The 10,825-nt window shown below is 42.1% G+C and overlaps 1 protein-coding gene across 6 annotated transcripts in view; it reads right to left on the bottom strand.

Moving 5' to 3' along the window:
• Positions 1-15: 15 nt before the first annotated feature.
• Positions 16-10,825, bottom strand: part of MYO1C (myosin IC) — a 58,480-nt gene continuing 47,670 nt past the window's right edge. For all 6 annotated transcript variants that reach the window (XM_069791295.1, XM_069791297.1, XM_069791296.1 and 3 more), the window contains 14 exons: positions 10,692-10,809; positions 10,355-10,468; positions 10,098-10,174; positions 9,833-9,901; positions 9,332-9,416; positions 8,963-9,122; positions 8,078-8,161; positions 6,214-6,307; positions 6,051-6,106; positions 5,447-5,582; positions 3,778-3,848; positions 3,252-3,349; positions 2,874-2,973; positions 16-1,740 (listed from right to left, as the gene is read on the bottom strand). In XM_069791295.1, coding sequence (XP_069647396.1) covers positions 1,714-1,740; positions 2,874-2,973; positions 3,252-3,349; positions 3,778-3,848; positions 5,447-5,582; positions 6,051-6,106; positions 6,214-6,307; positions 8,078-8,161; positions 8,963-9,122; positions 9,332-9,416; positions 9,833-9,901; positions 10,098-10,174; positions 10,355-10,468; positions 10,692-10,809 — 1,289 coding nt within the window. In that variant the 3' untranslated portion in view covers positions 16-1,713. The remainder of the gene's footprint in view (positions 1,741-2,873; positions 2,974-3,251; positions 3,350-3,777; positions 3,849-5,446; positions 5,583-6,050; positions 6,107-6,213; positions 6,308-8,077; positions 8,162-8,962; positions 9,123-9,331; positions 9,417-9,832; positions 9,902-10,097; positions 10,175-10,354; positions 10,469-10,691; positions 10,810-10,825) is intronic.

The following is a 10,825-nucleotide window of genomic DNA, read 5'->3' as shown; positions in this document are numbered from 1 at the left end:
AACAAAGACAAGGTGTGGGGTTTTTTGTAAAAATTTATTGAGCGTAGTCTTGAAGAGGTTATATAATAGCGTATACAGCATTGTGTAGTATATACACTCTAGCATATACAGTGGTATGGTGTATATGTACTACAGTGTATACAGCATTCCAGGCCTGGGGCAGTGTTTGATAACTGCATAATGTCAGAAACCAAAAAAGTAGGAGACTGAGCTGATTGTATGTGAGTGGCAACATGTTTGGTTATATTTTATTCAGGGCTTACTTTAACTGTTGTTGCTACTGCGTCAAGGTAGAGGTGGAACGTGAAGGATTTCTAAGGCAAGTGGAGCGCAAAATGCACTGTTTGATGTCTAGAGCTTGGAAACGGAAGCTGGAGCTGTGGTTTGCAGTCAGCAGGTATTTGACACATAGCTGTCTACCCTGTAGCCATTTGGGTTCTTTGTTAAATGAAGGTGCTTAGTATTAACCTCTGTGACGCAGTCTGAGACCAGTTAGCATTCCAAACGTGTCCCTTCTAGCTTTGGGTTAGAACTGAAGTGACGCAGCTTGCTTAGGAAGATGCTTCCATGCAAAGGAGCTGTCAGTCAATAATGCTGGCAGTGCTGAACTAGCCATCTCTTCCTCTTTAAGGCAGTACTGAGAGGCATTTATATAAACATTGTGGAGCTTTATTGTGGGAACTGAAACTTCCAGTTATCGCTTAAAAACAAGAGGAAAAATAATTTTTTTTCTGAAGGTGCTGCTCTGAGCCTGATGAGCTGTGGGGGGGAAGGGGCAGTGGTGACTCCCAGACAGGTATGAGGCGGGAGGGGAAAGCTCATGTGCACATCCTGTGGCCAAGGACTACAGGTTGCATTTCCAGCCTAGAGCAGCACAGAGAAGTGGTAACCTCAGCAGCTTGTATGACTTGACTTAGGTTTTGTTTGGCTGTGTGGATATGAAAAAGTTCCTACGGTATAAAAATATCACTGTAGAGCAAGAAATGGGACAGGTGACTTACTTCAAAAAAAGGTAAGAGTCTTGATCCAGATCAGTGAAGAAGTTACATGATGGATTTCTCAGATTAATACCTTATAATCATAAACTAAAAACAACAAAAATTCCAAATCTAAAACACAAAAAGTTTCCACATCAACTCCATTTCTTGTAGTGCATCTCTCATACTCAGCTATAAAGTATTTACAGGGTTTTACTCATTTACACAATATGGCTTTAATATATTGTAACACAAAGCATCAAAATGTCTCAGAGTAAAATTCTTCATAAAACATTCTTTCTGAATATAAAGTTTGGCATCTCATTTATTTGGCTGGCAAAGCAGCAGAGTTGTTTTCTGATTGTGCTTTTTGATGATGACAAGCACAAATTTTGGTCATTTCCATCAGGGCTTAAACTCTTAATAGAGTCAGAGCTACCTCTCCCTCAAAGCCCAGCTGAATGTGTCATGAGCCACAGTTTCACAGACATTGCGTTGGACCCATGCATTTGCCACTAAGGTAAGGAAGAGAAGGCCTTTCTTTTGGAACGTTCATATTAAGACAAAGCAAGATGTATTTTGTGGTTTTTCTGAAAGTGCAGGTCTTTGGTAACAATAAACAAAATGAGCAAAGCGAGGAAGGAGCGGGGATTTTGCTGGGAACGATGTCCAGCCCATTCTATAGGGTACAATCAGACTGATGGAGGAAAAGGTCCTGTTGTGGTGGCACGTTTTATCATCGAGAATTCAAACGAGGAGCAACCTGCAGGAGAAGAAGGACAAGCTAGAAAGTGTGGTGAAAACAAAGATGCTGCAACAGTTTTAGCTCCTAAACATCTTTAAAGCACACCAAAGACTGGCTTGTAGAACGCAGCTGTTATGCCACAGTATGTACAGCTGGCTCTGCTGTGAAGTCCTGAAGTTGCAGTCTCAGCAGGAAATAAAAGCGGATATTGGCAATTCGGTAAGTTGGAGGAGTCCACAGTGCTCTTACACCCCCGTGCCTGTGGTTATATAAAAGACTGCTCCCTAGGCTAGCAGTGCAAGAAGACTTTGCTTTGCTTTGCCAAGGAGGGAGGGGCAAAGCTGGAAAAATGTTCTAGGGGTGGTTTGAAAAGGCTAGGGAACAAAATTATAGGATGTGTTTCTTCATAGTCTAAGAAGTTATTTGGTTTGCCGTTACTGATAGCAAATAAAGCAGCCTAGCCCTCATTTCAGCATGCTTAGGCAAATTTAATCTCTTTTCCTGTGTACAGTCTGTAAGACTTCCTTGCTCTATGGAATGCCTTTGGCAGTGCTACATGTGTGGCTTTTTATAAGATGGACTGTTCTGGTGAAGAGCGAGTGGAAATGTTGATGGCTGTTCTGAGGCTAGTCAGCCTGCAGCAGGACAGCGGAGGAGCTTGCTCTTTCAGCTCTGATGCTGGAAGGGGAGTGAGTGCAGTCTGAGTATGTTCTGGATTTATTTCTTGACCTTTAATCTGACAATGCATAAATAAATCAGTTGCATGACTATATCTGACTAGCAGGAAGACTACAAACAATCTGAGAATGGAGGAGGATTTTTTTTTTCTTCCTTCCTGTGTTTCTAAATCTTTCTAAAATTTGATTTGCAACAGAGTATAGCATTAAAGCCTGAATCCTGGGGAGGAAAAAAAAAAAGTGATTGATAGGGCAATCTCTTGATAAGTTCGTGAAAGCCTGGCAGTCTCTCAGGACTGCAGGGCGAGAAGCACAATGCACAGCTCCAACTGGGGAAAAGGCTGGTAGACCAGGGCAGTGCATTCAGCAAGAAAGCCACATGTCTGTCTGCTGCAAATACGGTTTAATGCCAAAACCTGGGTTTGGATCCACTGTGAGAACTACTGTTTCTTACCAACCTCAGCCTGTACTCACCACTGTTAGATGGCCATTCTTGGCTTTGGCTATAAGCAGTTCTGATCCCGATATAAAGTCAATTATGCCTTCTTTGCCTTGCCCAACTGTAAATTTTATGCTGCAAAGAGGTAAGAACAGATTTGATGAGTATTTGTGACCTCTCCCTCTGCTAGCTCAGATTTACCCTTTTCCTACGTAAGGGGCTGCTTTGTATTAATGCTTAGCTGCAATAGATCTGCTTATTTAAGGAAATGGAGCCTTAGTTAAGATGTATTGGGTACATTCTGGTGGTGTACAGGTATGTTTCTGTAGCCCTTTAATGCTGAAGCAGAGCTTTCTTCAGAACCAACCCAAGAAACCCAAGGCAGCTCCTAAGAGGGGCTTGGCTTCACTCACCTGCCCTGGTTGATGTTGACGTTATTGACTTTGTCTGCCTGCATGGCTGTTTTTGTTAGTGTTTCAATCACATGGTCACTTTGAAGTACAACATCTCCCTGGGGGGAAAGATGGACAGTGATTTATGATCATGGCTTTACAGTGTCAGTATACCAAAATGATTATGCTGTAATTAACAGGGGCAGAACTATCTCCATAGGTTAGCATGCAAAAACACTTCTCCAAGCAGACCAGGCTCCCTGGAGATCTCTGGGCCTCTCAACCCTCTCTGTGTTGTGGGTCACACTGTGGCAGTTACTTTATTTACAATGTATCAGAGCACCAGTCCTGTTGGTGAACAAGTCAGGGGTGAACCCCATGTGTGAGCACAAGTAAATACAAGTAAAATGCTACTTAGAGCTGGCACAAAGTTAGTTACATACATGGCACCATGTATGCTCTCCCCCCCCAGCTGGATCCTCTGCTCTTTGTGCCTTTAAAACTTTTTCTAGAGGTGTTTGGAGAAATGATGGATGAGTCCCACTACCTTCTGTTTGTTATCCTCACAGTGTACGTGCAGCACAAACAAGTTATCGCTCAGGCTGCTGACAGAGATGCCTGCAAAAGAGAATGGCCATTTGACACCCAACGCAACACTGCTAGGATTCTTGCATGTGTTTCAGAACCTCTCCCAGGAACGCAGCGACTTCTGTTCCCACTCCAAGAAACCCGACAGCTGAGAAGCTGCACAGCAGCACTGTGCTAACATGTCAGCAGAGAGGCTGAAGAGCCTGCAAGGTGACAGACAATCAGCTTGAACTGTGCTCTTTAAGATGGAAAAGAAACTTTCAGATGCCTCTGTCCATCAGAAGTAGGAAGAATGCATGTTTACAAACTGTCATGGACTTGACAAAGAGCTGCTTTGGCCAGTGAGGGGACCTATGACCAAAATTTTACTTTTCAGCAGCCCCTGGACAGATGCTTCATTCTAGCTCAGTAGGTGGATGAGTGGTGTGATTACTGGGGGACTACAAAGGAGAGGGACAATTGGAACAACGTGGTCACTGTTGTCTTCCCCCCACTGCCAATACTGGGTAAGAAAGGGCAAGAGCTGCTCTAGGAGCTTGGCTCCAGAAAGTTGTCATCGCTGCAAATTCCTGGCTTGCTCTGTGGCTAGGCTCGGGGACAGGCTGAACCCACACCTGCTCGCTGGCATATTGGTCCTTGCAGATCCAGTCCTGAGCTGCTGCAGGTTCTCGTTATGCTGCACTGTGACCAACTTGGGCTCCGAGTTTGGCATTTCTACTCATCTAGCCAGCAGTGCCTTCTGACCACACAGTAAGCAAGAGGCTTAGCCTCTGCCATGAGTTGCTCCTGTTTGCCAAATGAAAAAAAATCCTCTCCCTGGGGTAGATGGGTAGGGATTAGTTAAGGAGCACTGTGCTCCTTAGAGTCTGTTTCTTCATAGTTTATTTTTGGACTTTAGTATCTTGACACTAGATACAAACTGTATTACCCATTTAAATAGAGCTAGCCCAACCCTAGCAGAGATGAACATACATCTCTGCCATAATAGTGTCTTATGGGAATCATAGAACCCCAGATTCGTGTTGCCCTTGGAAACCACTTCAAATGGTGACAGTTACAAATGCAGCAGATAGATAGATAGATAGACAGTTGCATCAGGCTAACATTGAAATGATTAGCACCAAAATTGGCTGTAAAGAGGAATCGTAGCTGAGCTGGGTGCTGGAGCTGAGGCTGTGAAGTGAGAGGTTTTGGACAAAGCCAAGTAATGACTACAATGCACCAGACAGACTCAGCAGTTTTCTCCTTTGGACTGTGTTCCCCCCTCTAGAAGTATCAAGCCCGTGTCAAATATTTAGAGGGCTGAAAGCTGTAGCAGTGTCCCAAGCAGCTGCTGTGTAATGGTGCAACTCCCCTGTGGGAGGGATGTGCAATTGGGAAATGACTTAAGAGGGGGCTTAGGGGAGATGAATTGAGTAATTTTTTGTGACATTTTATGGAGTTTGATTTTAGAAAAACTCAGTTTCAAGATACTACCGATTTTAAAATGCTTGTCAGTATTGGATAATTCCATTCTCGTCCAGGACAAAGACAAGTTGGTTATTTTATTATTACTTATTTAACTGTAGCCAAGGTGAAGTCTGACTTCAGTGAAGTGAGCCAAACCCCATTTATGTTACCATGCCTACCTGTGAGATTGGCATAGTCGATACGTTGTTTGATTTTGGATTCTTCAACTATGACGACTGCACTTTGGGTAAGAAGCAGCTGCCGTGCTCTTGCTTTGTATCCTTTCCGGTCATACTTGATCACAGGAACTGCATACTGAAATAAGTGTTAACAGTGCTAAAAATGCAATTTGTTTAGTTGTCAGCTACTGTCCCTCTAGCCTAGAGAGCTTGCAGGAGGTACTGATAATTCTTTTGAGTCCTATTCTCAGTTCTGCCACAGACTTCCTTGTTGACCTGGAGGAATTATGAACAATAACTTCGTGACTACAGCTGTCTGACTGTGGGCTTGAAAAAGCCAGGTTTATTTTCAGTCTATGTACGTTTCTCCTTTCCTCTCCAGCCATGCCAGCTGCAGCCCTTTCAATTCTTAACTGACATTGTTAAACTTGCCCAAATCTCTAAATCCTGTCTATGAGCCATCACATCTTTCCATAGACGGTCTTCTAAGGTATTACAAGCTTAATGTAAAATTCTTGCTGTATTTTCTTCAGAAATCTAATCTGCTGATACTCTGCTGAGTAACTCCAGAAGCTTGACAATAGTGTTAGGACACATATCTCACCTTAATTGCTTCATTTTCTAAAGCCTGAAGGACTTTAGCATTTATCTCTTCATTACCTACATTAAAACCAAAGAGCTGGTGTCAGAAAGACATTTTTAGCAAGAAAAGAGTAGATTAATGCCCCCCTTTCTTCTTCCTGTTAAACTTCACAACACCTACTCACCAAGTCGAGTGTTGATGAAGAGTCTAGGAACGCTCTGAGGGTAATTGTCTTTTTTACCCTTAAAAATTTCACTGGCAATTACTTTTTGTTCCAACTGCAAGGACAAAAGATGTATTCTTGTTTAGTATAAAATTTCTCCTTAATAAAAAGATTAAATTTATCTTAAAAGATATCTTCCCTTTTTGTTTTTTTAGCAGTCATCATTCAGTTCTGACCTCCTGAATCATACTAGTCACAAAATTATACAAGATATTCCATACATGCCTTCCTTACCTTTTCAACAGCTCTCCTATCCTTAGGGCAGAAAAAAAACTTTCCTTTTCTCTTTCCTCACAAAAGTATGTATTGTATTTCCTGTTTGAATTTATCTGGACATGGCATCTTGTCTCTGGATTTTGATAATACCCACGTTTAAAAAGTCTCAGCATTCTCCCACTGTAGTTTCTCTTAACCTCTTCCTCCTTAAGCTAACCAGTTTGTTCTCCTGCTCTACCCCATGTGGCTTTTTTTCATGTTTCCGTTTATTTCCTCCCCACCTTATTTCCTCCCCACCACTGAAGCCTTTCAGCTATTCAACATCTTTATTTGAAGTACTGACAAAAAAAAGTTATGTCCTTATTAGCAACTGTGTAACACACTCACTACAGCTCTCTGCTCTACTCAGTATTCTCTATCTTATCCTCTGACAAACAGTACAATTCAATTAGCTACTGTATGGCTCTGGCAGTTCCTGTTTGGATGATTAGTCACCGCAAACCTTTGGTCCCTTTCGCAGTGGCAGTATTCCAGGATAGAGCCACCCCACACAGTAAATATGACCTGTGCTCTTGGCTCCTAACTTGCACTCCTTTGGAGTAAGAACAGAACCAGTGAACGAGTCAAAATAGGAAAGAAAGCCCCTTTGCTTTATTTAGGGCAAATGCATGTTACGGGTGCTATTACCTGAGATGATTTACAGGTAAAAATGGGGATAGAAGATACTCACTATTAGTGAGTCTGGTTTGCTGGGGAAAAGAAAGTGTTCTGCTGAGTTTCCACCTCCAGCTCAGTAATGGCTGGTATTAATCCTGTGTCCTTAATCACAGGCTCAGCCACTAACTAATCTACAGCATTTTATTACATGTGCTTAACAGTTTGCAGGCCTTCATAAGCAGTATGATATACTATGCAATGAAAGAAAACTTAATTTAATGGCAACTATTACTATAATCTCCTAACTCTTACTTCTAAATCGTTTAATGTATACATTTCTTATTATGTCTCCTTACTGGCCCTTTTTTTTAAATATTAAAAAAAAATTCCCTCCCCCCACCTTTCCATGACAAAGATGAATCAAATCTCAGTATCATTTTTATTCTTTTTTAGCCAGAACAGCAGCTGTAACTGTTCATGTAACTTCTCTGTCTGGAAAATGATTGGTTTTGTGGCTGCAGAATTCTTGCACTCTACTTTATATGCTACAACCAGAATAATGCAGCTTCTTACATTTTTATCTTCCATGGGAAGAATAACAGGGCCTTTCAGTATAGTAATTATATAGGGGCACGGATACACAATACTGTTTAAATAATATGTATTGAAATATGTATATAATGGTTCTTCTTTTATGCACATTCTGATCTTTTAGGTTTTTGTCTCTAACGTAAAAAAATAAATAATCACAATGTTCTTGTGAAACTGTTAACCAACCAGTGAAGAATGCAGTGATTCAAGAGTTCCTGTCCACCTCACCACCACTTCTGTGACTCCCTCTGTAGTAGTGTCCTCCCTTCCTTCACTTCTGACAGTAAATAATGCTGAGAACCCCCTCCTGTTCTTGGGAACATTGGCATAGTTTGTGGAATGACATAAAGCTGTCTCGTACCTGCTGCTTCCACTCTGGGCTGATTCTCTTGCAGTAGGTCCAGACCATGTTCTGCATACAGAGCTGTCGCAGGAGCTGGGATGCCTGAGAAGAAATCACACAGTAAATGAAAGTAGCTCAAAATTACTGCCAAACCAATTCAAACAGGGAAGACAGATGAGAAGCAACTGCAGAAAATGCATTGCTGAATTAAAATACTGTTTCATTACTCAGAGTCACTTTTAAAATTAAATAATAGGAAGTTTATTTTCCACCTTTCTAAGAGAGTTTGCCCTGCAACATTCTCCAGCTGCTTTAGAACGGAGAATGAATACCAGGAGCACTCCACTTTACACAGCTCTGCCCTTCCTCGCTTCCAGCTGTACCTGCAATCCAAACAAACAAGGACCCTTGGATAAGATAACTGGGACTTTCTGCAATATTTTGTTTTGGTCAGATAAAACCCCAGTTCTGCCAGATGCAGAATAATAATGGCAATAGAGGAAGTTTAATATGTTCTTCACAGGCAACCACACTGTCATTGCAGCCAATTTAACTGTCCAGAGGGAACTTAATTTGTTCAGAGAAAAAGGGAAGAGAACTTCAGCAACATGAGAACAACCATTAGAAAATGGTGTTGCAACAGCACCACACTCTCAAGACCTTTCTATACTTACAGCTCTAGTAATTTTACAGATATGCTAATTACACCCACTTGATGATGTTTGGATTAATTCTACTAGTAGAGATGTTAATGCCACATGAACTTGAGCAAGAACCTGGTTTGTTCTTCTCTGATAGCAGGAGGGTCCCCTCAGGCCTTTGGTGGCCTGTGGTCTTCACTACTGCTATTAGTCTCCTCCATCCTGCATGTCATTCACCTGACCCTGGTGCAGTTGTGCCTACCTCACAGAGTGATGGAGGAGGAGTTGGCCATGATTTGTCCAAAACATTTTTTGGTAAATTACGCTTGAGGTTCATCAGGAAGGAGAAGCGGATGTAATCGAGGAAGTACTCATTCTCTGGGCAGCGAGGATGGTTCCGGTAAATAAAACCTTTAATGAACCTGAGGAAGAAGAAAGTTTTATTAGAAAAGTGATCAAAATTAGTGATATTTAGAGGTCTCTTCCAATCCAACCATTTTCTGGGCTTAATTTAATAGCTGTAATATATTAAAAAAACCTCCAATACTGTAATGACAAGAAAGTTTATTCTTGTCATCCTATTGTTAGGAAATAAGTATCCATTTGATGGCTTGGGTTATTCTTTACGCACCTTCTGATAGTCTCTACTGCCCACTTCTTCTTGGCAGCTTTTCGGCGTCCCAAGGTTCCCCGCCACCAGGACTGGATAGCTATCGCTAAAAATAATACGAAGATTTTGGACTAAGTGAGCTCCTTCATACCAATACCGACTCCATACAAAACTGGCAACAGAGTGCTCTGGAAATAAAGAGCCTTCAACGGGGCATATGGAAAAGAATATAATTTAGTTCTTAACAATATGATACAATGGATAAATGTCAATAAAAAGCACCAGCAGATGGGAACTACTGTATGGGGGCTGCTGTGTGAACATGAGTTAAGTCTGCTTCTCTGGCTCAGAGTCTCACAGACTAAAGGTGGAAGGACTGGGTACCACACCAACATCTTCCACTCTACTTCCAGCAAGGCTTTGGGAATGTTCCTTCCTGCACATCAAACTCAAGTCATCTCTGACAACAATGGCCACTTCAAACCACAGTTACCCAGCACTGCAGTTTCCTCTCTCTCATACCTGAGTGTTTCATGTGCAGGAATTTCTTTCGACGGTAGAAACCTCTCCACGTGGCCTGCATTTTTGTTGCTGAAATTGCAAGAAAAACAGCAATTTGAAATTGTGACCAAGCAGATTTTGGTAGAAAAAGGGACAACTCTTTAAACAAAAATCCCCCCCACCCTAAACAAACAGGCAAAAAAAAAAAACCAACCAAAAAAACCAACCCCAAACAGAAAACAGACAGCTAAATGTCCATGAAGCTACTGCAGTGTGTGTGACTCACCCAGACTCTGCTTCCTCACTTCCAGAGCATCTTCCGTTGCAAACAAGGTCTTGGGAAAGCGGATAAAAATCTTTGTTCTAGAAATAGAAATGCAGAATTACGTTTAACATGCCAGAGAAGTTTGCTTCCTGCCTTTAGCATCCCCTTTGGGATCTCTAATCTTTCCTCACCCATTAGATAGAGAAGCCTTATTTAAAAGCAATGACACGGATGTCTAATGATTCACAATCTCAAATTAAGAAAACAGAAGAACTAACCGTCCCATTTTGTATTCTTCCTGTTTGTAGCCAAGATGCTTCACCAGCACAGCCACCCCATCGTGGGGCCGTCCGTCCCATGTAGGCCATGTTTCTGGACAAAGTGATTTGTACCTGTAAATTGACAGCAGAAGAAATCTTGGGGAGAGAAGTCCAATCCTTACAGGGCAATGGGAAGGGAGAGAAGCCATGCTTCGTGCTCCCTCAAGAAAATAAGTCTGTCAGGTATAAGGGCTGCCTCTTTGCTGTTCAGAACAGCTCCTCAGCCTCAAACATCTGTGGGACCAAAACCAGGGGGAGGGAGCAGCAGGGAGAGAGAAGTCCAAGGTAATCCTACCTCTGCAGGAAAACTTCATATTTTCTTCGATATGCAAACCCAGCTCTGCGCACTCTGAGGTTCTCCATCAACCCTAGGTATTTCACTTGATGTCGGATTAGAACTTCATCGAATCGATCTTGAGAGAACATGAA

The sequence above is a fragment of the Haliaeetus albicilla genome, chromosome 9, assembly GCF_947461875.1.
Source record: "Haliaeetus albicilla chromosome 9, bHalAlb1.1, whole genome shotgun sequence".
NCBI lineage: Eukaryota > Metazoa > Chordata > Aves > Accipitriformes > Accipitridae > Haliaeetus > Haliaeetus albicilla.
The sequence above is the reverse complement of the archived record's forward strand: the minus strand, read 5'-3'. Positions and strand labels throughout refer to the sequence as shown.